Source organism: Vidua macroura, chromosome 1 (genome assembly GCF_024509145.1).
Source record: "Vidua macroura isolate BioBank_ID:100142 chromosome 1, ASM2450914v1, whole genome shotgun sequence".
In the NCBI taxonomy this organism is placed as follows: domain Eukaryota; kingdom Metazoa; phylum Chordata; class Aves; order Passeriformes; family Viduidae; genus Vidua; species Vidua macroura.
Window position 1 is genome coordinate 139,749,224 of NC_071571.1, and position 27,433 is coordinate 139,776,656.

At 38.7% G+C, this 27,433-nt stretch overlaps 1 protein-coding gene and 1 long non-coding RNA gene across 2 annotated transcripts in view; both read right to left on the bottom strand.

Annotated features, from left to right (window-relative positions):
- The window catches only part of EIF3H (eukaryotic translation initiation factor 3 subunit H), an 85,949-nt gene extending 59,422 nt beyond the window's left edge, over positions 1–26,527 (bottom strand). Inside the window, exons 1-2 of the mRNA XM_053992162.1 lie at positions 26,375–26,527; positions 8,466–8,622 (exon numbers count right to left, since the gene is read on the bottom strand). Of these exons, the coding sequence (XP_053848137.1) occupies positions 8,466–8,622; positions 26,375–26,494 (277 nt within the window). The 5' untranslated portion in view covers positions 26,495–26,527. The remainder of the gene's footprint in view (positions 1–8,465; positions 8,623–26,374) is intronic.
- Positions 24,262–26,284, bottom strand: LOC128815428 (uncharacterized). Its single transcript, XR_008439633.1, has 3 exons — positions 25,999–26,284; positions 25,290–25,435; positions 24,262–25,021 (listed from the first exon to the last, which is right to left on the bottom strand). It is a non-coding gene; the product is annotated as an uncharacterized LOC128815428 (long non-coding RNA).
- Positions 26,528–27,433: the final 906 nt, after the last annotated feature.

A 27,433-nucleotide genomic window follows, 5' to 3' on the forward strand; every position in this document is an offset into this window, starting at 1 on the left:
TAAGTCCATAAAACATTATTGAACAAGAAATAAGAATGAAAATGATTTTTCATAATTTACTGCTACTATTTATTTCAATCAGTTTCTATTACCTCTCACGCAGATGTATTGATTTGAACTGCTTCTCAATAGAACTATAGGCATTTCCTTAATTTTAGCTCTCAGAAAAAAAAATAGGTGATCTGCTCATTTTGCTGTGCTTTCCTTCAGCTCCCTCAAGTTTATTGCAGCTTTCTTTGGGAAAGGAAATGGCTAAATACTTGCATTAGCAAAAAAGGAAAGGAGGGGGAATGGAAAGAGGTAATAAGAAGGTGTTGAAAGAACTCTCTCTTCCTCTTGGTCCAGTCCCACTGGGAAAAGAACAGATGAGTGTAGAGTCCAAATGTATGGCCAAGGCTGAGGGGAACCACAAGGTCCACAAACAATTGGTCCCTTAAGAAAGGACATGCTACAGACCCAAGCAAGACATGCAAAAAGCACAGAGTGAGATCCAGGCAATCCTACTGAAACAGCCATTCCTGTACCACATTGTCCAAGACCAAGGAATAATCATCAAGGATGAAGAAGCTGAAAGTTTTTAGCAGAACCAACAATGCTGTATTCACAAGGTTTGGGCTTCCTTCTGAATGAAGCTTTAGTTCCTCCAAACACAGAGGTAGACACAAGAACATATACTAAGCGTGTGTGTGTATGTATATACATATATATATATACATATATATATACATACATATGTATATATACATACACTCAACACACTTTCATTATTTAATTGGTTATATGCTTCTGTGCTCTTTTATATCTTTAGTCAATGCTGAGCTGATTATATTAACACCAAAAACATTAAATTCAGAATAGCTCATTTGTAGTATTTTACCAAAACTGAAGGCAAAATAAATTGGGCTTTCATATTGCTGACCATATAAAAATTAATGACCTTCCGCAAGTCTTACAAAATTATATGAAATATCCATATAACAAACTAAATTACTGTATATCATGATTATAAATAAAGAATACAGGTAAGATAGAACACAAGCTATGAAGTAAAAACTTCTGGCTTCAAGATGAAATCTTCCATACAACAAAATGTTTAAATGCATGGCTGAGTTGGATACAATCTCCCAGCTCATTTTAATGCTGCTAAAAATCAGTTATGTACATCTAACTACCTAGCTCTTAAAACAGACTTTTCTAACTTCATTTTCAGGCTAAGTAAGTGAATACCCTTAAACACAATTTTCAGTAAAGTAGAGCATGTAAGTTTATTAAGTATGATAAAAATATTCCTGCAATTACGAATTACAGGGAAAAAAAATCAAGCAACCTACAACAGATTTTAGGCTAGGTTTTTCTGTTTAAAATTGCTCAAGGAAAAAAGCCATTAAATATGTTTTCTTTAAAAAAAAATCTAAGAGCTAGTAGAACATTTTGCATTTTAAATCAAATTACACTAACTTATTTTGCAGCAGAATTTCAATGGAAACTGATTTAAATAAACTAATATGCATAATACTTTAAAGAGGAAAATTATTTCTCTTTCTTGATATAAAATTAGATGTTGAACAAAAGGATTAACCTACCACTTTAAAGTATTGCCCCTACAGTAAAAATCAACTTGAAAATCCAGAAATACAGTCAACAAAGCATTTTAGGCAGTTTGTGCAATACTGTCGGAAGAGAAATAGTTGATAAGCAATTTTTAAGTCTGCACAGTCAGTAGTGTAAATCCCCTTAGATAAACCAAGGAGTTACATCACAATTGCTGCCTCCTCTTTCTTAGTTACGTGTGGTAGAACTGGGATGCAAAGAAGCAAACCCGCAGAACAAGCAAGCTCCTGTCCTGCTTTTAGGATACACACACATGGAAGTCTGAATCAAATTCTTCCCATCTACACTGAGCCTTAGCGCACACACCACATTTAGGCTGATTTAAGAACAGAAAAAACACTGAGTCAGGACAGTCAATGCACTTTGTAATATATTTTCTGAATTCATTTGTGTAAAAGATTAGATGCACCGTATCAGACGAAGGTACCGTGTACCCCTGCGCTGCCGCACGCCCCGGGGCACCCGGCCGGGAGGGCGGCGCGGGCTGGGGCCTTGCGATGGCCACGGGCGCCCTCTGACGGCGGCTCCGCGGCTACGGGGACACGCAGCCACCGGGAGACCCCACGGAGGGGGACACACGGCCACGGAGGGGGACACACGGCCACGGAGGGGGACACACGGCCACGGGGGGGGGGGGGGGGACACACGGCCACGGGTGGGGGGGGGGGACACACGGCCACGGGTGGGGGGGGGGGACACACGGCCACGGGGGGGGGGGGGGGACACACGGCCACGAGTGGGGGGGGGGATACGCCCGGACAATTCACTTGCCTCGGGTACGAGAGTTGAAAGCACCGTTCCTTAGCATTTGTGATTACAAAACCATCCTCTGGCATACACTGCCGCCTCTGACAGAGACAAGTACACGCATCCACACACCCAAGGCGCACTTCAGCTCGCACCCCGTAAAGCAGCCTTTTATTGAGATTTCTTCTTTCTTACCCATTACAGATAAAAACCTCCAGGTATTACAGGTAAGTCTGCACAGTATGAAAACTTAAGCAAAACACTTAACAGGCTGCATGCCTGCTACTCCACTGAACCACCACAATTACACAAACCATGTCAATATTTGCTTCCTTTCAGGAAACAAATCAAGGGTTTGCACTAGGCGCAGGTAAAGTATGAAATAATTCAGGTGTGATTAGAAGTTATATTAAAGAACCTTGAATATGTGATACATCTTATTAGATGACAAGCACATAATAAATAACGTTTTTGTCCATTAGTATATTGCAATATCAGTTCTGGCAAACCACAAAAAAAAAATCAAATATCAAATGACATTATTTTGAGTGCTTAACAACTGACCATCCACCCTTTGTCATAATCATCTGAATTCCTTATATAAATTAAACCTTATCGAGCCTATGGACTATTTTAGACATTCATTACACCCAAATGATAAAAAAGAAACAAAACCAACCAAACAAAAAAACCTTAAAATTCTATATCCTTTTTTACATAGAGAACAAAGTTCATACGCGCACGGACAAACCTGACAGGCTTTCACCAGCACTCAGTAATTGAAAAGTCAACATTTACACAGTATGGCTTTCTTCCTAAATTACAAAGGCCTTACAAAAAAACACTGATGAGGAATTTACATAAACAGACTACAACTGGAACCAGAACCAAGGCTGTGATTCAGCTTTTGGGTTATCTGCTCCTGTCCTTAGTGAAATAAAACTCAAATTTCATGTAACCTGATTTCTTCATTTCATAAACATTCCATTTTCTTAAAGCAAATGACAATAGACATGAGCTACAACGGCTATATCTAAAGAGAATAAAACTATATAAAAAAAAAAAAAAAACACATCAAAAACAGCAAAAACAAAACCAGCTAAAATTGTATCTGCCTATTCAGAACAGTTACAGTCACTGCATGTTCAAGGTCTGTCACACAATACAAGAGAAATACAAGATGATAAATACAATGATAAAACCTTTGATTTAAACTGAGAATAAAACAAGAAAAACTGAAAAATGTAGCCTGGACAGAAGCCTTTACAGAAAGCAGACGAACCAACACTGCTGAGGGGGTATGATTTAATGACACCAGGACTTCTACAGCAATACTAGCAAAAGAAATCAACCTTCACAGAGTCCATTTGGACCCTACTGCACCAAGGCTTATGAAAGGTCTAGAAAATATGTCTTAAGGGAACAGCTGATGGAGCTGTGTTTGTTCAGTCTTGGGTAGAAGAGGCTCAGGAGGGACCACATTGCTCTCTGAAAGGAGGGTGTACTGAGGTGGAAGCCAGTCTATGCTGCTGTGCCTGCAGTTAGGACCAGAGGAAACGGCCTTCAACTGAGACAGGGGAGATGCAGATTAGGTATTAGAATTTTTTTTTTTCCAGTGTTAGGGTAGTCAGGCAGTGGAATAGGTTGCCCAGGGAGGTGACAGATTCACCAGCCCTGGAGGTGTTTAAAAGGTATCTGGATGTGGTCCTGGGAGATGTGATTCAGGGGTTATATAATTCAGGGGCAATAATTGGACTTGATAATCTTGTTTTCTTCCAACCTGGATGATTCTGTGATTCACCTGAAGCCCTCTGCTTCTGCAAGGACCATATGCCGCAGGTGAGCCCAGGCAGCACTGCAGGTAAGGCACAGCAGCTCAAACTGCTGCTGCCCCTGGCCAAGTAAAACCCTGAATAAGCACTATTTATGAGTTATGACACCTTTGTCTACATGCAACTGCACCCATTTGAGGCTAAAAAAATGGTGGGTTTGTGGAAATCTTGCACTATGTTTTTTCTAGTTGTTACTGAATGATTACACAACTAAATACAATCTAAAGCACAGAAAACCACAGTAATTGAATCTTTAATCATCTAGCTAACTTCTAACCTGAAAACCAAAATTAATCTTATTAAGTAACAAAGTAAAAATCATGTTGGGGGATGGGGGAGAAGGCATCAGCTTTCCTTCTGGAGCATTTCAGAGGGAATCTAATAAAAGAAGAGAAAGTTACAACCATATAGAACTCATTTTGATGTATAATTATATAACTGTCTCAAAGTTCCGCACCGCGTATTTACCACAGGACTTTATTACCTTAGCTTTGTAACTAAGTTACTAAAATACATCGGACTGTAATAAATCTGTTTCAAAATAATGTCTCACAACATCTATAATGAGTGACAAGAGGTATGATTAATTTTTAACTGTTGTATTTCCAAGAAGGGAATATAAATTTCCTTTAAACTGGGAGAAAAGCTACTCAGTGAAAAGGACCAAAGATAAACTCAATAAAGTGCAAAGGACTTACCATGTTGCTTAGAAATATACAGATATGAGAAGTACATTTATTTATCAGGAAGAACATAGAGAAAATAAGGGCTTTAGTAAACCTTAACTGAAAGACGGCAAAACTATGCTCAGACAAAGGCCTGGAAGTGCCCTAAAGTGAAAGCACTTCTCAGAAAACTACCCTCAGTAAAACAAGCTGGAATACTACAACTTTTCACAGAAGTACCTAAGCCAAAAATCCTTACAGCAGAAATCTGATTTAAACAAGAGTTGAATCTGTGGGGTGGAGGATGTGGGGAAGGGGAGACAGGGGGCACAGGAGCAGGGGTTGTATGTGTAAATCACTGAAAGTATCTTTATGAAATTTAAGATCAGTGCTTTGAAAAATAAAATCAATGTCTATGAGGATTTAAGTGCACCAGCAATAAGGAAACACAATTATGTGAAAAGTAAATGCCTAACCAAAAGCCCAAAGTGCAGCCCTAAAATACTGAACATTCACATTGAAGCATCTTTGAGGCATTGTTGAGGACTCAACAATTCTGCAATTTTCCTCTATTAGCTCACACATCATCAACTAAACTTCACCTACAGATTTCTAACAGAGAGCTGGGTTGAACCCTCTCACCCCCACTAAAAATCTCATGCTGCAGCAGGCCAGCCTAAGTGTTTAAGACTACCCTGACAGGAAATCTAACCAAAAAAATTGCACTTTGTAAAAAGAATCATAGGAAGACAACAGTGCAGGAGAAAATTTCTAAGATGAAAAACACCTGTGCACTCATATGTGGTGGACAGCCCGCCCACATTTGAAATAAGAATTACCTGAAGCTAAAAAACCTCTCTCTGTTTTCTGTAGTTTCAGAAATAGTCCAATTCAAACTGCATTAAAAAATGTTCTTGCACTAAAAGAACAAGTTCAGATATGGGGTTTTTTTTAAATTAATTTTTGAAGGAATTCTGTAACAGCAAATAGTCAAAATTTGATACTATCTCAGGCATTAGTAGCAAGAAACAAAATGGCACCATAACAAAAGCGAAACTAAGCATATCTAAAAAAATGGTTGTTGTAAGCAAGTTTAAATACATCTTTATCAAATTGATTCTTAAATGTCATGCATACCTATTTCAAGTTCAATTTAAGGATATTTTCTTAGCACCCTCAAAAATGTGTTTTATATTAGGTTTGCACAGCTTAAAAGAGGAAAACATTCACGTAAATGTGTCTTGCCAATTACCCAACAGTATTTGCTCAAATATCACCCTCCTGTACAAAAGCTCAAATTCTCTTAACAACAATCACCTCGAGACCACTAAGGCCTACACAAAGGCAGAAGATGATGCAACATCATCCTGAAAAAAGAGCACAACATTAAATATTATTCTGTGTGATAGCAGCGCTGAAGTGCTAAGGCATTTGTATTTTTTCCCTCCGTATCTGTGGGCCTGAATTTGTGCAAATTTGTGCAAAGCCAGGTAGGGTACTGAAGTAACATGCAAGTCATAGGGGGAACAAGGTGCCTTGTTTTCTTTGGTTTTTAGCATCCTGAATGTTAATATTCTGGCATATAACAAGAGATTTCTCTACTTGAATTATCTGCATCTAGAAGAAAAAAGAATCTTTTGAAAATCTGGCAGGATGCTTGCATAGGGAAACATAGCTCCAGGGAAAACAAACAGGGGGCATTTATAAAACATTATTGTTTTTCACACTGGCAAGACAGAAGACAACTCTGAGCCTAAAAAGATACTAAAGGCTCAAGCTAGCAACCTCAACAGCCATTTTGTTTAGGTTTTCATCTTCCCTAGGCTCTACTACATAGGTTAAAATGCTCAACAGACCCCTAGTAAAGGGAATGCAGAATGAACACGAGCATTTTGCATTTCCTAAGTGGTTCACTCTATTTAACTGTATTTCACTGAGAAGAATACAGAGGCAACATCTCGGTGATCCATGTATTACAGCCTAAGGAAGATGGAAACCAATGGGAAATTCTCCTGAATTAGCTTACAGGGTTTAGCATGGCAAGCTCCCTGACTTGGCTGCAGATTCCCCACCACTGCCAGAGGTAGAATCAGTCTCACTGCCACAGGTTCACTTCCCACTCTGGCCAGAGTTTGCTCTGCTTTCTGTGCCCACAGCATGGTAAGGGGTCCAGGTGAGGGAAGCTTTGCCTTTGGACCTTACTTAATGTCAGGATTATTGCCTACTTGCTAAAAAAGGAAAGACTTGTACCAAAAATCACTTTCCTGGAAGGAAGTTTTTCCCAAACATGAAGAGTTGAACCCTGCATACCAGATCACAGGCTTACAGCTCAGCATGGGAGCCATTCTACAGTGAGCTGAATCCATCCCTGACACTGAGAAATTCATTTCAATAGTTGCTCTCCTATCAGCTACATGGAAATAATTCAGCCATTTTCTACAGAAAAAAATGAAGCATGGGGTCCAATTAAGAATTTAGATTACTTAAATCTTTGAAGAACTCCAGAAGAGAAGGAATCTTTAAAATATTTTTAGGCTTTAGTAAAATATAGTTCTGACTCAAGCACCATGTTATTGTAGGACAATTAAGATTCCTTTTTGTTTTGCACTCTTATTTTCTTTGACCTAACTGTATAATCAGACAAAGGAAGCAATAAACAGTGATGAAACCTTACCAAGTTGCAAAGAATTCTTAAAATTATCTCTGCTATAAAAGCAGAGTCCAAGATTCTTTTCTTGTAAGATAAAATATTAATTTAATAATACCTAATCTCATTATAAACAAGAAAAAACAGTTTATACTTACAGATTAAGTAATCTTGCTCAAACTGAATTATCAAAACAGAATCAACTGCAACTACTTTGACTATATTGCCTCTTTAGTTACTCTTGAAGTTAAACTGACTCTTCATGCCCTAATAAAGTTCTTCTACTAGTATCATTAAATACACACATACATACTTATAATATCAAGATTAGAACTGTAAACCTTTTAAATGTGCTTTATAATTTTCATGTCATTCTATGCCAAGCCAATCATACTAACTTACAGTGTCAATAACAAAATATCACTAGGACCAGCAAAAAAACACTAAGACAGAAATTACCCATGCTACATTCTAGCTCACTTAGAAAGCAAAATGAGTAACCAGACTTCAAATTAGCCAAAGCCTCTCAAAACTTACAAAGCTCTGCTCTCCAGGTTTTCAATGAGTACTTAATGCATACAATTAAATCCACAGAGAGGCAATCTATGTGCCAAGCTCTATCCAGATGTATATATATGCACACACGTACACACAGCCATTTCCCTAAAAAGCTTTGAAGTGATTATGAATTACAGACAGGAAACTAATGTAACTTCCTGTGTGGAGTCTCATCCTAAACTACATGTCCATATAATACAGTATTCATCCCCTATAACTTCCCTTATACAGACAGGCTTTATTTGGATATTCAGGACAGCACTCCTATTAACCCACTGACACCTCAACCCACAGTAAAAAATCTCCCTGTGTACATACAAGCTTCTGCTCACTATGGAAAAAGGTTTTTTTAGCTCATACAAATCTTTTTTTTTAGTCTAAGTTGTACAAAACTGTAACTATTACCTTCATCAAAGTCTGCATCATCTTCTGTATGTTGAGGGAAAGGGAAGCAATTTGTGATTTCAAGTCTATCATCCACCACAAGACCCAGCAGCACTCCTTGGACCACTTCATTCCCCTGTCCTTCTTCTTGGTAATGTTTAATGATCTTTAACACAACCTAGAACACAAAACAATAAAATCATAATATGCAATGTATTATTTTTGTCCTCAAACTATGTATCCGGAATTCAAATTTGTTGCATGGTTTAGAGCTGCAAACCAAGTGAGCTTAAGCACCAGCAATTTTAATACAGGTTGAGGAACAGACAGCCATCCTAATATTACAGGGAAAAAACAAGACCATTAAATTAACCATCAAAATGCAGTTCTAAACCAATTTTCTGAAACACCATTCTAAAATGAAATATTGATCCTTTTTACTTTAGCTTGTTGCTTTAACTGTGAGCTTTTAACAGTATCTTGCAGGTCCAATAATCCCCCTCTTAAGGGAAACAGTGCACAAGGAACTAACAAAACATCTTAAAAAACTATGCAGAAACCGATAGGAATTTTTTAAAGGTGCAGATCCCATCAAATTTCAATTACGTTAATCTTCTAAAGTACATCTCACTGCAGTTTTGCTTCAGATGATAGTTCAAGTTATATAATGTGAATGGTGTGTCATAGGGTATTTAAGGAAAATCAATGATTAAAGAAAAAAAATATGCACAAATTACTCATAATATTTTAAACAATGTAATTTCCACTTCCTTCCTTAAATCTGAACTCTACAATGAATAATTCTCATGAGATGATACTGTAAATTGGAACAGTATGAACAAAACCACTCAAAACAGTCAGTCATTTGCTAACAACACTTCATACTTGAATAACATTTTATACTTGACAAGAACTACAATAAGGTAAGACATTAACTACAAACATTGACTTGAAAGAACTTAGGTTTTGTCCAGTGTAAGAGAGGTTTATTTTACTAAACCCTAATCCATCCATTCAAAATTCAACAGAAAATGTCTGATGATTATGTTTTCATTAAAGCAATACTACTTTAACATCTGCTGGCAAACAGACTAGTTTAGTAGATTTCAGCTCAATCGCCCTTAGAACAGTCTTTGTACAAGTACTGGCTTCTAATGAACATTCTACGGGGGGGAAGAAAGGAAGTTAAGCTCATACTTACACATCAGGAACATATATTTGTCCCTAGCTTTCTCCTTTGTTGGTTAGCAGATGTCAGTTTTTGTAAAACACCATTAAATGTATTAAAGTGCCACAATACAGATTAAATGAAAGAAAAAGGAGACTAGAGTAGAAATTATTTGCAAATACACTGCCTTCTTGGGCTAAAATAAGAAAATGAGCTTCATACTTGGAGGCAGGGCAGAGAGGCTAAAACTGAAAAGAAATACCCATTTTCAAGTAAGGTGGATTTCAGTATCAAACAGGACTAACATCCACTGATTCCTTGTCAATTTACAGTATCACTCATTTGTGCTTCCTCTTTAATCTAGATATACTTGTATTGAAGCTTCTCAATCATAGATAGAAAACAACATTCATCCACATCTGTCACTCAAATCCTTTGCAGCCACACCTTTTTATTCAATTTGCTAAAACAGGTCTAAAGAGCAGAGACACAAAGAGATACTTTGGTTATATACATCTTATTTCATGGGAAAACAGGAAGTTAAGATCAGTGGGCAGTGAAGCAGTATTTAACAGTGATGGAAGCAGTACAGCAACAACCAGCTTGAGATTACCTGGACATAGCAGATGAATGTACCACAGAGTCAGTACATAAATAATATTCAACTTGCATTTAGTGTAAAGCTAAGGTTTATCATATATTTGCCATAAGCTGTGTCTTTCACAGTCATGGCATCCATAACTACCCTGCCAGAATACAGCATAGAGTATACTCAGTTGTCTACTATACAACTATTCTCAGCACCTTTACAGTCTTGTAAGCTTCACCTTTTCCAGTATTTTTCTCATTTTCTCTTGAGCTCTCTATGCACACTGACTGTCCCTGTAAATATGAGTGTTATTTGCTTGTTTGATTTAATTCCAGGAGCATTTGTGATACAATGCCAATTTGCTGCAGCATTTCTGATGACAATTGCTCACAGAAAGCAGTCACAAATGAAACAAGCATGGGCTGTCACAGAGTATCAATGATTTTTTGGAGAAAGAAAACTAGGGGTTCAAGGCTCTTAAATGTTAATCAAATGCCCCAATACACAATTAAGTTACTACACAAGCCTGCACTTTTCCATCTCCAGACTGAAGACCAGAGCAGACATTACCCAGGAAGATACAGACCCCAGGGATTTAAGCCTACCTGCAACCTTGTTTTCCAACAGAGTCTGAGAAAGGGAGCAGAGAAGTTCATGAACTCAATACTCCAAATTTCACAACCATTAGGACACTGCAGAAGTTTGTGTTTATGACTGCACTGGAAAATACATTAGCTACTGAAATAGCTTATAAAAAGATGCATCCAATGACAGAGGATTTTTGTTTTCATTTTGTTCTTGGTTCTGGACAGTTTTATTTAGCACATAAGACAGCAGTCTTTTGTACAGCAGACTTTTCAACGCAGATTGAAAAACCTGCCACCAAAACACTACCATATGACCAAGCAGGAAATGTGCTCTGAAACTTGTGTTTCAGTACTAAAAACAGACCTGCAGGTGTAAAGCAGAACTATTTATCTAGTAATAACATCAGCTACAACACTAAAAATGTCATTTCCATTTGTTTGCTAGTCTAGATACAGCAGGAAGAGTTGACCACTATGCAAACACCAACGCCATGACATTTCTGACTGAATGTACAAACCAATACTTCATACGAATAAACCACATATACCCAAGAAAAATGAGCACTAACTTGTATCTAGATATTTCCTAAAAGATGCTATGTTTGTGAAGTGTTGGAACAGAATCAGAGTAGTTATTTTGGTCTGAAAATAAATGTAGTAAGTGTTAATATAAACAATGCAAGTAACACAGCACATTGAAAAATATCCATTTTTCCAAATAACACTTTAAAAAAATCCTAAATAAATTGAAATGAACACCAGTATAAGCATCTTTCAGTCAATGCTGATTCACCTTCGAAACACCATTTATAATTCCTATCCAGTTATTCCCCGAATAGGAGATATTGCTCCTCTGTACAAGCTATGATTGTTTTTAAATACCTGTAGACCCTTCACTGCTATGCCATAGCTACACAAAATTAACAGTACCTGAACCAAACCATTTCAACTGCTGCTGTTACTAAAGTAACACAGCTGGCCAGCCAGAAAAGGCTATGTTTTTAAGGAGAAAATGCATCACATAAGAAAAAAGCCCTCAGATTTCTAAACTCTAATGCCCTGAACACAAGTCAATAATCATATGCAGCACGATTTAGCAAATCAGCATGTAAGAAATATTCAGGTACGGAATGACTCTTTAGAAAAGGATATACAAATAATTCCTAAGTAAAACTCAAGAGGCCCCCCAAATTTAGCGTTCAAAACACCAAAGTCATTTAATCACTTGGAGTAGCCACTTGTCAGATTTTAATGACCATTAATCCTCAATTAAAGAAAAAAAAACCGCTGCAATTCTGCAGTGCTTCTAATCTAGAAATCTTCAAAGCACAGCTCAAACATTAAGAATAAAGTAAAAAAAAATTAAAAAAATATTTAAAAGCCATTCTGAAACTATTAAGAACATCAAAGATACACATTTTAACTGCACACTGCCAAATTTTAAATTGGGCTATATCCTGACATCATAGTTGTTAATTTCAAAAGTTTGTACCTCACTACAAAAATACATGTAACATGAACCCACAGCTGAAGTATCATAAGCCTTTGGGGAGAGGATTCTGTGAAGATCCCACTGCAGGGACATGAATATACCAAGATGCACATTTCTGCATTTATCTAAAGAGAAAGAACAGTAAATCAAAGCACTGACGATTCATTTATGGCAGTGTTCCAGAGAGCCGAATGTCACCACATTGAAACCAGACTTCCAGTACCTGTGCCATGTCTTACACATGTGAAATCAAACAAGTGAGCTTCTGTTAGCCCAATGAATACATGATGTAGCACACTGATCTACAGTCTTAAATTAGGCATTTATATCTTTTTAAATGCTTAACAGTTTTTGCCACCCAAGAAAGCTTTGTGGTCACAACCATTAGCATCAACTGCCAGCATCTGGGGAAGAGGACAGGGAGAGAGTCTAAATAACTCTGTGTTATGTAGCTGATTTCAGCATTCACATGGAAGGTGCCAAGACGCTCACTCACATCCTCTAGGTACTTAACACTACTGCAACGGTGATCAATAGTTAGCTTGGCAAAAGGGTCTTGAAAGCTATGACTGCTAATAATCTGTGATACAATTTGAATACATCCATATTACATATGTAGCCTTCTCCATACAAACCCTTAAAACTCAAACCATGAACTTTTATATTTGAGTGTTTCAGCATGAGCAATTTACTTAAACTCCTAGCATAAACCAAATTCAAGAGAGAACTGATAATGCAGCTTTGTAAATGGACAGATCACAATGTTAGTCATTATTAACAATGACTCAGACAATCATGTTAACCTCAAAGTTGCCTGGAATCAACATCTTCTTGATACACATAAAATGCATATATGCCACCTCTGGATAAAGAGTTGGACTGTTTAGCAAGTAATACCCACGTGAAGACATACCACATTTTACTCTAATTTAGTGGCCATGTCGCCTTCCCCAGGTAACCCTACATCAAAAGCAAATCTGCAACTGGTGGTGTGCTGAAACAACCAATTAGCTATGAAAAAATGAAATTTAATTAAACAGTTCTGAAATCCTCAAGTAAGCATGGCTTTGTTTTTAAACAAAGACTTGGAAAAAAATACAAAAAACCTAGATATCGTGAAACATGAGCAATGTTAATTTAATAGTTCCAGATGAGGTTTTTACACACTACAGATAAGTGCTTATCCTACACTTACAAAAGTCAAGTTCTGGAAGCTGACCAAAAAAACTTGCCTTGAGCTGATTTGTCTCCTGGCTACAGCACCATTTGATAAGACAATAACAGAGACGCTCAGCTTTCCTGCCAGGAGTAAAGGAACTCTGAAGTAAATTAAAGACATTACTGCAACGATTAACATTAAGAGAACATGTCTGATATACATGACGCATTCTTCCAGATGATTAAGGAGACAGATGTTTATAGACACACATAGAAAATTCCACCTTAATCAGTGCAGGCCACAGAAATGGGCTCTAGAAAGCACTGTGACAGATAACATGTCAGAAGTAAGTACAAAATCAACAGGTTGATACCCCGGTCTCATAGCTGTTGGATATGAATCTTCATGGCACAAGACTTGCCACCACATAAAGTCATGGCATGAGTTTGACACCAAGCAGAGTTGTGTGGTTGACAGTCCTGAAGGACAGAATGCCATCCAGAGGGACCTGGACAAGCTCGAGTAGTAGGCCACAGGAACTGCATGAGATTTTGTAAGAGCAAGGGCAAGGCACTGCACCTGGGTCAGAGCAACCCCTGGTACCAACACAGGCTGGGGGGTTACCTCTCCTATGAGGAAAAGCTGAAAGATCTGGGCTTGCTCAGCCTGATAAAAAAGGCCTTGGGGTGACCTGACTGTGGCCTTCCAGCACCTGCAGGGAGCCTATAAGAATAATGGAGAGGATTTACAAGAGCATGTAGTGACAGGACAAGGGGGAATGGCTTCAAACTCAGAGTGGTTCTAGATCAGATATTAGAAAAAAATCCTTAACTGTGAGGGTGGTGAGGCACTGGCACAGGTTGCCCAGAGTAGCAGTGGATGCCCCACCCCTGAAGGTGCTCAAGGCCAGGTTGGACAGAGCTTTGAGCAACCTGGTCATGTGAAAGGCTTCCCTGCCCATGGTAGGGGGGCTGAAACTAGATGATTCTCAAGGTCCCTTCCAACCCAAACCATCCTATGAAACTAAGATTAGAGGTGAAACTGAATTTTACATATTATACTAATCTCAATAAATATGACAATTTCTACTGATAAACACAGAATTCATTTAAATGCATATTCCAGCTTATTTGCAGAGATCTTTGAAGTTTTCTAGATTCTCTCATTGAACAGGACTGCATTTTTAACCATTTCTGACATCATGGATGTCTAGACATTTTTTCTTTTCTTCTTCATACTTAACTTTAGAATAAAAGTTCTTAAAGCTGTTAGACCAATTTTATCTCAGGAGAAGTAAAAGAAAAAAAATTTTAAAAGTCATTTACCATTAAGACCTTCAACATCTTAAAATAATTATTCTGGCAGCTATCTTTAGTTCTAACTATGTTTGGTGGCCAAAAAAAAAAATTAATTCCCTGAGAAGTAATCAAAAGCTACTTAATCTAACTATTCTGTTGAAAAACCTAAGGCCAAGACTGAGTAGACTTAAAAGCAAAGTAGCTTTAGAAAAATGTTGTTCTGAACAGCAACTTCAGAAATAACAAGCCTTAGCCCTCACTGTTCTAACTAGTAAGTACAGCAGTCATCTTTTGGACAGAAGACCTCAAATGTCCTGCAATAATTTACCTTTATCTTGACTTGCTAGAGGCAAAACAGCATCATTTATGAAGTCTTTATGAACTGTAAATACAGTTCTTGGAATAGTAAGCTTACATTTTATGTCACTCAACAGCTAATTCAACACCAGATGTTAAAATCTTATTTTTGAACTTGACAAAAATTTGGGGCTTAAAACAGTAATTATATAGGAAGCATAACAGAACAATGCATTTCATACCATCTCAATTGGGTATAAATATCAAAATAACCTTTTGACATGAGCAGAGATTTCTTGGAGCTGAGACTAAATTCACCAACAATGAACAATGTGTATTGATCTGAGGCGGGCATCAAGCAGAGAATGCTACATATATTTTCACAATGAAATTATAAATTATAGGAGTTTGTCAATTTTGTCTCGTGTAGGTCCTCAGCATCAAACCATTCTGGAAATCCATGTTAAATTGAATGGAAAATTGTCCATCTTGAACTATGGGGGGATGATGTTACATGCTTCTGTACTATATTAATATTTTTGAGTATTAAGAAGCACATGAGAAGCATACAAAGCTTTTTGTTCCCTGGGTGTCTTACTTCATCACTTAGTACTGTAACACTTGCTTAGTTTGTAAACCTCAAGACTTCAGATGACTTAACTGCAAGAGGGAACATCAGTAACCTTTCTGCTCTACAATATGTGCATGAGGCTAAAGAAAATTACCCAAATCATAACAGATTATTGATGTAACAAGTCTTTTTTGTCACTTCTGCTTGGTTTAGGAACCATTTCCCCCTGTAATTACAGGAATCTAGATGGTTTCCCAGACTACCTCTTACTTATAGCTATCTCACTTTTCTTCAGCATTTGGTTAGGGGTTTTTTCCAACAGGACAAAGAATGTGATAATATCCATATACAGCAATAACCCAGATACAACATCCCTTGCTACTTTATCTCAGAAAATGGCTGACTCAAAGCACAATTTTTAGTCAGTGACTGGCCAAGAGGCATTTTATCAGTTCTTCCTAAACATTAACTGCTTATGTGCACTTTTTGGAGTGTCTGAAAAAGCTCTACCTTGCTTACCCTGAAGCTTAGTCTAGAAAAAGTAGACATTCATTTTTCACTTTCTGAACACTCTTGCATAGATTATGTGCAGCTCAGCAGCATGTTTAACACAAACTGCAAGCAAAACTTTAACCACCACCAAAATACCCCACAGAAAACACTTTTAAAGTACCTGCTCTTTCAGTTGATTTCTCTTTTTAAGAAGAATTACTTCCGAACTGCTGTGACTCAAGAGCTCTAGAATTTCCCTACTAGCAAGAGGGAAAACCATTCTAACAAGAAGGGACCTCCCTACAGCAACACAGCCTGGCTGCACCTTCCAATAGCCCCCACTTCCAGTCAAGGTGGTTGTCCCCACAGTGCAAGCCCAGATTCCTACAGACACTGCCAAGTGATTGACACACAGGCTGCTCACTCACTGGAAGCAAGCTTAGCTGCTGCAAATATGGGTTAGCTGCTCCCTCATTCTATTACTGGGACACTTTCAAAGTCACAAAGATTAAAAAAAAATCATAACCTATAAAAAAGCTACTTCAAATTACAAAAATTACTCATTTCATGTAAAATCAGACCCAGAACATGAAAGAGACCATTTCTCAATACCTAGAACTAAAACTGGTTAATAGTCAAATTATAAAATGGAATAGACAAAGACTCCACAGGTAGGTGGAGTTCAGACTGAAGAACTGAAACAGTACAGACACCAAGCCTGTTTCTGCACAAGTTCAACATTAGAAGGGAAGAGTACTGGGTTTTGGCTAGAGGCGTGTTGGGTTTTCATAGGCTGTAGTTTTCCTTGACTCTGTCTGGAATTTACATTCATCAGCTAATGTCTTGTAGGTACCATGAAATATCTGTTTAAGTCATTTATTTACTCACGTCCAAGTGAGCTGCTTGTTCTTGCAAAAGGAAGCAGTTAAACACAAACTGCAGTACATCAAAGGAAAAACTAATTAAACAGTGGAGAAAAGCAAAGGCTATTAAAACAGAAAAATACTGAATGTTAATCAAGGTGTGTGTTACCAAATAGACCAGTCTCTTCTTCATTTTTGTCCCACTACACTTGACTTTTACAGCAGTTCAGGTTAACAACCATCTCCAGGGTTAATCACAAGCCATTAGCACACTTTAATATTGCCTCAATGTAAGTAAAAATGCACCATGACATACGTGCATTGAAACTCCCCACTGCTGTGCTCACATACTGGTAAAATGTAGTTCTCTGCAATACAAAGTTTCATAACACACTTCTCAGTACATGGATTCATGCACATTCCCATGGAAACCGTCAAGGCCACGGGCACTGCAGAATCACTTCCTTATCGAAACACCTCCATAAGACAGCCCCAGGACCTCATCGTGCAAGGGCAGGGCATTAGACATTATTAGCACACTGTCAGAAGCAGGGATAGGGATGTGATGAGATTAACATCCAAAATTCTGCTGGTTGCAAGCAGGATGGAGCATTTCCCTGGGACTACTTAGTATATTATTTCTTCTATTTCTCAAATCTCACTGAACAAAAAACTTCTGAAAACATTCAGTATTTCAGGCAATTTTTTGCAAATTGCCAATACAATTAATATTTATTATTTTTAATTAATTCAATATCTAGCCATCATTTCGAGAATGAAAGCTGAAGACTACTCCTTCAGAGCACAACATATGGAAATGATATAGAAGTGGTAGAGACAGGCACAGTTTCAACATTTTCTGCTTGAAACACCAGAACTTTACATTTATCCTTCAACATACAGTTGATACACATGCTCTGTGTATTAGTGACTCACCAGTGTTCAAAATTCATGGTGAACAAGGAGTGTATTGCAAGTATAAAGTTTTCTTCAGCATCAACTTCTAGCAGCTTCCTATAAAAAGATTTAAAGATGACAGCCAAAAAAGCAGCAGTAGCAATTTTAACAGCCTATTCTTTAATCAGATTGTGCCACACTACTACCATTTTGAAGCTGAAGAAAAACTGCAAGACAGTTACCCTTATCTATTTGACCTTCAAAAATTAGCAAAGTAAGGCAGACCTAGATGGGGATGAGGGAGTGGGGGTTCATCTGAGACCACTGATCTTTTCCAAAAAACATACCCTGCACAATGAAACTGGAACATGCTATTTAAGGGTGTGCCTTTAAAGCATGACTTCCATATCATTTTAATAATTTATAACTTTTTGCACAACGATTTTTTCCACATTGAAACACTCAGCCTTTCTGGCAAACACTTGGTTATGTGCTAAGGGGCTGCAACAGAGACAGATCCTCCTAGTAACAGCTAGTGCAATCCAGAGAACCAAGCCTGCATGGAGTCTCAGTTTTCCTGCTGACTTAAAAGTATAAAATGGAGGAAAAAAAAAAAGCCCAAACCATGAACGTCAGTTATTGCTTCAGCTTTCCCATCTTTCGAACAGAGATTTGCCTTTCATCATCATCTGAACACTGCCACATGAAAATCACTTCCAGCAGAGCTCCATTTCTAATAACAGCTACTGTGACAAAGAGATTAAAAACAACCATTCTAATTTTATCACTGAGAATGCCAATGGAGAAGGCAGTACTTCTTTCAAATTGCTTTCAAGGAGTGATGACAGCTGCAGTAAATATCCTATGTCTCATCTAAAGTTTAAAAAGCTTTAAAACAGCTCTTTTTTTTTGCATTGATAATAATGTAATAGTAAAAAACCCCAAGACCTAAGTGCTCAAAACTCAGCCCTACATTGATGAAGCACTTTGTCAGACTCCATACTTTTCTCAGGTATGCACAAAAAAACACCCAAATATTGGTAAGCGATTTACACCTCCAAGTTCCTAAACACCAAAGAACTTGCTAAACAGGAAGGGGTATGCACATTGCTTCTTGCACAGATATGGGCTCCAAGGAACAGGAAGGATGTGCAGCAAACACACTGCAAAGCAGGATACAACACGTAAGCAGAACAAAGGCAAAGACCAACAAGACTTACATGCTCAAAGCAACATCCAAACTCTCTCTTTCCTTAAAAAACCCCAAATATTTACAAAAGAGAATAAACCTGTTATTGCATGCACAAAGCAAAATTCAGGCGTATCTTCAAACTACAGTGAGTAAATAAGCCTGTCTATTAACTTTAAAATTTGATAAAGACAAAAGAAATTAACAGAATGCTTATCTAAAATAAATATCCATATAAAAGTCATTCAAAAATATTCCCACACTTATGCTGAAGTAACTTTGTATATGCATATTAAAAAAGACGTTATCAAAGTTAAGCTCTATTGTCTTAGTTTTAGATTATGGAATAATCGTACAAAATACTAACAAGAATATTTATTATATAAGCCTAAATTTTTTCCACTTGGTACATTAACAAATAATTTACTTTCCATTAAGCTGATATGATTTTGTTATGTGGTAGCGTAATTAAACTGCTACACACTGTTGGTAAAGCCAATATCACATCTCTGCAATCATAATGCTGCTGGAAGATTAACAATTATATGAAAGAAAAGTATGCTCAAAACTGAGAAAAGTATGCTCAAAACCATCACTGAGAAGGTATTTTGAGCTGGTGTGTAAATATGTGTAAAAACAACATCGAAAGTAACCATATCCAAAAAATATCTCTGGCAAAGAAAGATTAATGATAAAATACTATAGCAAAATAAGTTGAAGATACATGATCCTTTTTCAAAGATTAGGGGTCAAAACCAAAAAAGTTTGCTCCTCTTCCTAGAAGGCCTTTCAGTCTGTAAGATTTATTTAAAAGGTGGAAGAAAAAGTTCTAAGACTGAATAGGGTCTAGGAGTTGTTCATTTCATACACATCACCAAGGACCTTTACGTATCTGTACCTGCTGGGTTTCTCCCTGGGGCCTGCAATTCTGTGTACACTTCCCTCATCTACACCACACCAAATGTCAGCTGCAAAGCTGTAATCCTCTTACAATGAGCTGAAAGCTAAAGGAGAACATTTCAGTGTGCAAGCAAACATAATGCACTGCCTCAGCAACAAAGCCATCACTGGTCACCTCCCAATGCAATGAGTCAAAGCTAACACCAACCAGGACAAAAGGTAATGACTATTATCTGCTGCATTTTAGATGCAACATTTTAATCACTAAAGGTAGGAATTTATTTGAAAGTTATCTGGTGGAAATACTCTTGTCCTCAGTATCAGCACAGCCAAATATCACAAGAATCACAAGAGCACGATCTTCTGTTTTCATAGGAGCTATGAATTCACAATTACCACGACAGAGAGCAGTTCAATGTGCACATAAGAGGGCCAAAAATCGGAGGATTTTAACTGCTAGTGACAGCAGTGTAGAGGGCAACACATTATTTCTCTTTGCATGCAGCAAAAGAAAGAAAAGCTTGTTTTGAAGTAAGACTTTCCCCTTGAAGTCTTGAAGTGTAACACTGCTCAACACATTTAAGCTACCTTCACACTTAGAGTAACTCCTTTTGTCAGCACACTAGTTTGATGGCATGAAGCGATACCAGATGTTCCAGTTCTAAATGCCTCACTAGGGTACACTTACCATGACACTTAGGAGATGCTGAGTGCACCACTTCACTCTTACAAATCATTTAAAGTTTGTGCTCTGTTAGCACATATCCACTCCTATCCACTGACAAAACACACTGAAATTTGCATTCTCAGAACATCATGATATGGGTACTTCACTGCAGTTCAAGAAATTTCACTAAGCCTGAAAATTGTTAAATTCCAAGGAGGCTCTTGCCCTTTCAACTTACCAGCACACATTCATTCTTTCTCTTCTGAATTTAAGCACAGGTTATATGTGAGAAGTTCCCTTCTGGGTTAGATTCATGTAACTCATTGTTAACACATGAAGATTAATAGAATATAAAACAAAGCTCTTCTGTCTTCTCCATGGTTCAAGATATCCATGAATACATCAAGCCAGTATTCAATTCACACATCAACTCTCAGAGCCAGCATAATGTGATCTAACTCTTTAGGGAAACAGGTCAAGGAAAAGTCAACAAGATTAAACTTCAACTTAAAATTCCATTTTAACTCCTTTGGAAGACACACAAAATACAATACAGCCTGAAGGATGTTATATCCTAAAATACTACTCTACAGCTCTGCAACATCAAGAAACTCTACAAATAACAGCATGCAGAACCCACCACTGTGCATTCTTGCAAAGTCTTCAGAAAGGGTAAAGAAGGAAAAAAAGAAACACAAGAAATGCTAGGAAAAGCACAATATTCACAACTTAAGAAATGTCAGAGATTTCAGTCAGTTCAATATAGGCTTTACCTCCTTTCTTTCAATAGTATCAAAAGTTGACACAAACATTTGCAAGAAAAGTCTTAGAAATTGATTTTCAGTAACCATGGTACCTTATTTCATTTACTGTGATCAAACTATCATCTTGAAGGGCTCCTGCCTATGAAGAGCTGAGGATACAGTCCAATGTATCCAACCCCTTTATGGCAAAAATGGATGGTAATTAAAAAAAAAAAGGCACATGCAACTTAAATATCACAATTAGGAATACAGCAACTACTGAAAAAAAAATCAGTAATGATGTGAGGGTTTTTTTAAAAATGTAGACTCATATATTATTATCTATGTTTTTATAAATCAATAAATAAATCCTCTATATATACTTACCACAGATAAGAATACAAAGCACTAGGCACACTACACCATCACCAAATCAGGGATGATGTAATGAAGCTTGAAGTAACAATCTTTGATTAAATCAGTTGTATCTGACACAAGAGAATGTGGCACTATAGCCCCACTGGTGATGATGGTGCACAAATGTAGACAAGGCCTACAACTTTTAACCATTTTCTTGACATAACATATTTAAGTTTTGGCCAATGTACGTTTGTATTTACTATAAACAAACTTACACAGATATCTTAAGGTGTAGTGGCAATTTGTTACTAGCATTAAGGCTTTTGCACATCTGCAGTTATGAAGATATAAGAACAGAAACCTATAGGCATTTTGAAAAGCCTATATAGCTTTTGCTACTTCCTACAATATGTAAAAATTCTGTGCAATGGACATATGTCTAAAAAAAATCATATGCAGTGGCTGAGTAAAAAAGGAACTATCACTCCCATTAAAGAAATTATAAAACCAATGCACATATTGTTATAGCATGAGCTACGGATCTAGTTATATTACTCTGCAAGAGCCATGTATAAGCAAACCTTTTTCAGTCAGCTAACACTGTTCTTCAGAACCATTCCTGAGCATGTAATTTTTTGATTGTGTAAATAAATGCAAGGGTAGGATTTAAAAAGATGAAGTAATTTTGGAGCTTAAGAATTTAGTTAGATGAATTATTTTTGCCTTCCTTCCTAGAATAACCTCATGCGGAAGATTGCAGAGAATGAAACACCTTCCCAGTAAAAACATAGTGCCTTGTAACTACCCTGAAGGCAAATGGGATTAATAATACCACTTATCTGGCCTGGCAGCACACTGGCCTTGCTAAGAGTTGCCCATCTCCCATCCCACAGCTGCTATTTTCCAGAAGAAATTTTCCATGTATCTATCACCCACATATTAATGGTCTAATCCACTATCAACAACCCACAATCCACCACATGGAGCATCTGGTTTTGGATATTAGTTCAATTTCTGAATGACATAGACTTTGATGCTCATCATGTAAAAATGCTACTTAGTTACCCTAGCAGATCTTATGCCTTTGAATAATGCACCAGTTCACTTCTGCCTTGACAGTTTTCTGTGTTGCCTGATATCACTACTAAAATAACAAGAAATGCATAAATATGCCAAGGAAGTCCTCCATAAGTGCAATTTTAGACAGTGTAGTATGGTTAGAAGTTTCACTAGGGAAGCATTTTAGAGAAGTCTCCAAGACTTGATGGAAATCTAAAATCTTCCGTTAACCTAAAAATCATTCAAAGGAATAATTATTTCTTATGTTCTAAAATACATCAGCTTATAGTTTGAAATTTATTGCACCTTACTGAAAGAAAATACTATAATATCAGTGAACCAAATCTGATTAATTTTAGCAGCTGAATTACAAAATATTTGGCTCCCACTGAAGAATGTCTAGAATAGAACAAACCCGAGTCCATCAACACCTCTTGCAAAAAATAAAGACGCAAGCAAATTATGGCATTTCTGTACAATTATTTCTGACAGCTTGTGATAATCATAGAATCAGAGAAGTGTTTAGGTTGGAAAAGATCTCTAAGATCATCGAGTCCCACCATCAACCCAACCTCAGCACAATATTCACCATGAAACCACGTATTTAAGTGTCACGTCTACATGTTTTTTCAAACACTTTTGAGGAATGGCGATTCCACCACCCTGGGCTGCCTGTTAAAATATTTAACCACTCCACAAACCACTCTTTCAGTAAAGAAATTTTTCCTAATATCCAATTTAAACCTCCTCTATACCAACCTGAAGTGATTTCCTCTTGTCCTATCACTTGTTATCTTGAAGATACCAACTCCACCTGGCTATATTCTTCTTTCAGGGAGTTGTAGAGAGTGATAAAGTCTCCCCTGAGCCTCCTTTTCTCCAGGCTAAACACCCCCAGCTCCCTCAGGTGCTCCTCATCAGACTTGTGCTCCAGACCCGTCCGCAGACATGCTCCAGGCCCTCAATGACTTCCTTGTAGCAAAGAGCCCAAAACTGAACATGGGATTTGAGGTGCAGCCTCACCAGTGGTGAGTACAGGGAGACGATCATTCCCCTGGTCCTGCTGGCCACACCACTCCTGATCTAGGCCAGGATGCCATTGGTCTTTCTGGACACACGCTGGCTCATGTTTGGTTGCTGTAAACCAGCACCCCCAGGTTCTTTCCCACCAGTCACTCTCTCCCAAGCCTGTGCACTACTGTAAACACAAGCTCTCTTTGGGCTCCTTGACTGGAGAAAACATGATGGAATATCTATCCAAATTTCTAGAACAGGAAGTAAGGACAACAGGATGCAATACATGGCACCTGACCTGATCTTTTTGTCAGGATGGCCAAAAACAAATACGTGAATTCTTACATCTCACCTGAAGGAAAAAACACATTTTATAATGTGCTTCTGGAGGGTTATTTTTTACCCTGCATTTTCTAATTTCTTAGAAAGACCAGACCATCTACACTGGAATCTATTTTCAATCTAGGTTTATTTATTAAGAAATTGAACAGATTAAAATAAGAAAGAAGTTAACTCCAGGATGTTTTATCTGTACCAGATTTTAAAAAGAGGCTCGAGAAGCAGATATTGCTGCACGGTTACACATTGAGGTAACATCCTGACATTTAGAACTTCTTTTCATTACAAATACTGGGTTTTTTTTACTTTATTATTCCTCTGAAACATCAAGCTTTCTAAACATACTTTCACCTTCTCACATACAGAGATGACTGATGCATCTTCTATTTTGCACTCACAGACTCCAAAGCAGCCTACCTGAACATGCCTTTGCTTTCAAAGCAGCCCCATTTGAAGGATTAATTGTGACACTGTCAAAAGATGAGACACCACTGAAGAGAAAGAGATCACCAACTCCCCTGATGCCCACCAGAATTCAGAATTCTTGGCATGTAATCACCCTGGTCATCATCATCAAGATGACTGATGAAGTCCTGTTAATTTGTGAGAGCAGACTAGACATTTAAACCAGTGAGGTATCAGAAATGCTTCAGAAGAATTTCAGTAAGACATTTTAAGGACTTATAACAGAAGTCACTTTGTTTGCAAAGCAAGCAAATTTATGCCAACATTTCTCTCCATCACAGATGTCACAGAAGTTTATGAACCAAAGTCAATGTCCTGAGAACACTTTGTCTAAGAGACATCTTCAGGAGGTGGAAAGTTGAAAGCTTTCATCGTTTTCAGTAAATCACCTCCCTCTGTAGTGACTCCATGTGAGAGGCACCACTGTGCTGCACCAGAAGAAAATACAAGAAGGAAAAAAAAGCATGAAACAAAAAAAAAAACAAAAACAAAACCAAAAACAAAACAAAAAAAAAAAAAAAAACAAAAAAAAAAAAAAAAAAAAAAACCCTAAAAACCACACCACCATAAGCACCTGCTGGACTGTCAGAAGCAGAGCATCAGGGCCACTCACAGTTGATCTGAATCAACAGCAGCTCACAAAGCAGATTATGTGCCTGATAGAGAACAATCAGAAGCAAAATAAATCAAATTTACCAGCTGTTATCAAAGTGTATGGCACCAGCCTGCAGCAGGAGCAGTCTGCTATCCACTGCTGGGTTTTTAGGAACGTTTCACAACTGGTCAGTTTTCACCACTCCTTGAAAATGTTCCATGCACCAAAGCCACAGGCACACAGATAGCTGGACAGAACAGGGCAGAAAAAATGGGATTCAGATTTCCTCTTTCACAAGACCTACTACACACAAATAAATTATTTTTCACCTTCCCAAATATTTACTACACTGTATATCTCCAGGATAAGAGCAGAGGACGATGACTAATAATGCCAAGCAGGCTTCAAAGCTTGTCTCAAAACTATGATTTTCTTTCTCATACCCAGGGTACCAACTCTCTCCTTCGCACTCCAGTTCTACAGTGTTCTACTGACACTTGGCAAAGCTAATGAAGAAAAAACAATGTTTCTATCCCTAAGTAACTTCTTCTCCTTGTGTCATTAATAGTGTTACCAACTTTATAAGGCCTGAACCAACACAAAAGGATCCAGCAGCAAAGCAAAGAACCAACTTTAGTAGATGCTCTTGCACTTTAGGCCTGCACTGATTGTCTGTATTAGGATGGCTCTGTTCTCTGCTAAGCCACTTCACCCCATCACTTTATTTTATTTCCCATTAAGCAAACGCAGGAGATCCTGGCAGCCCTGACAGAGAAGGCAAAAAGCACAAAGGGTGAAGGAAAAACCCACCGTGCTTCTCAGCTCTTACACCTGCGGCATTTTCTAGGTATACGGTATGACTATGAGGTAGGAGAGCTGCAAACAGCAACTCCGAGCACAGGGGCGGCGGAACTGAAAGGTGAAATGGACATTTAGAGACAAATCACTCTGTCCCGGCCCGGCCTTTGCTTACACAGGGCGGGAGCCGCTCCCCTTACCAGGGACGAGGACGGGGTCCCAGCCACAGCCGGGGAGCTGGGCAGGGATAGGAAGCCGTTCTCGCCCCTCGAGAAGCGCCGGCCCCAGCAGGACACGAGGCTCCGCCGCGGCACCGCCTCACGCGCGGGCCCCGCCGGCGGCTCCACGCGGCCACCCCGCCCGCGAAAGCCCCAGGCCCTCTGCTCACCAGCCCGTCGATCTGCACTTGCTTGACCGCCGAGTCTCCCGCGGCGGCGGCTTTGCCTTTACCCTTGGCGGCGCCGAAGCCGCCGCCGGCAGCGCCCGAACCTTCCTTGCGCGACGCCATGGCTGCCCCGCACGGCCGGAAAGGGAAGCGCGCCATACCGGAAGCGGCGGCGCGGCAGGGTTGGTGCGCGGCCAAACGACCCCGGGCGGGAACGCGGAGCGGCGCGCGCGGGGTCCGGCGTGGCGGCGCTGCCGGCTCAGGGCTGCGGGCCCGGCCTGGGGCCTGGGCCTTGGGCCCTGGGCCAGCTCATCCGGCATGGGACAGCCGAGAGAGCCTTCCCTGCCGGCTTGCCTCTCCACAGAATCATTTACCTTGGAACAAACCGCCAAGATCATGGAGTCCAACCTATGACCAAACGCCACCTTGTCACGTACACCATGGCACTAAGTGCCACGTCCAGGCGTCTCTTGAACACTTCCATCGATGCCGACTCCACTCCCTGGGCAGCCCATTCCAGTGTTTAATCGCTCTTTCTAGGAAGAAATTCTTCCTGATCTCCAACCTAAACCTCCCCTGGTACAGCTTGAGGCCATGTCCTCTGTTCCTGTCATCCTGTCGCTATTTACCTGGGAGATGAGGCCAACCTCCATCTGGGTTCAACCTTTTTGGTTCCAAAATGTGAAATATGTAAAAAAAAAAACATTTAAGAAAGGATGTTCTTTCACGTTTGCTGTTTGTATACCTTCAAACCTAATAAACAAGAAAGGATACTTAATCTGTGAATTAGATAGCAGCTAACAAGGGCTAAGTGATGTCCAGGCATTAGAAAGAAAAAATACTTGTTGCCTTGTTAAGGTCTACTGCTGGATATGCTTCAATGATCTCAGACCTAGGGGGAAGCTAACAATGAGCTTGGGAAGAAGGATGTGCCACTGTCAGTGGACACAAAGAATGCAGAATTTATGGGCCATAAGGACATCTGGCAGAACCCCCAAGATAAGGAAGAAACTAATAAGGACAACTCAACAACTGTGCTGCATCAGCTCCCATGGGGTAAAA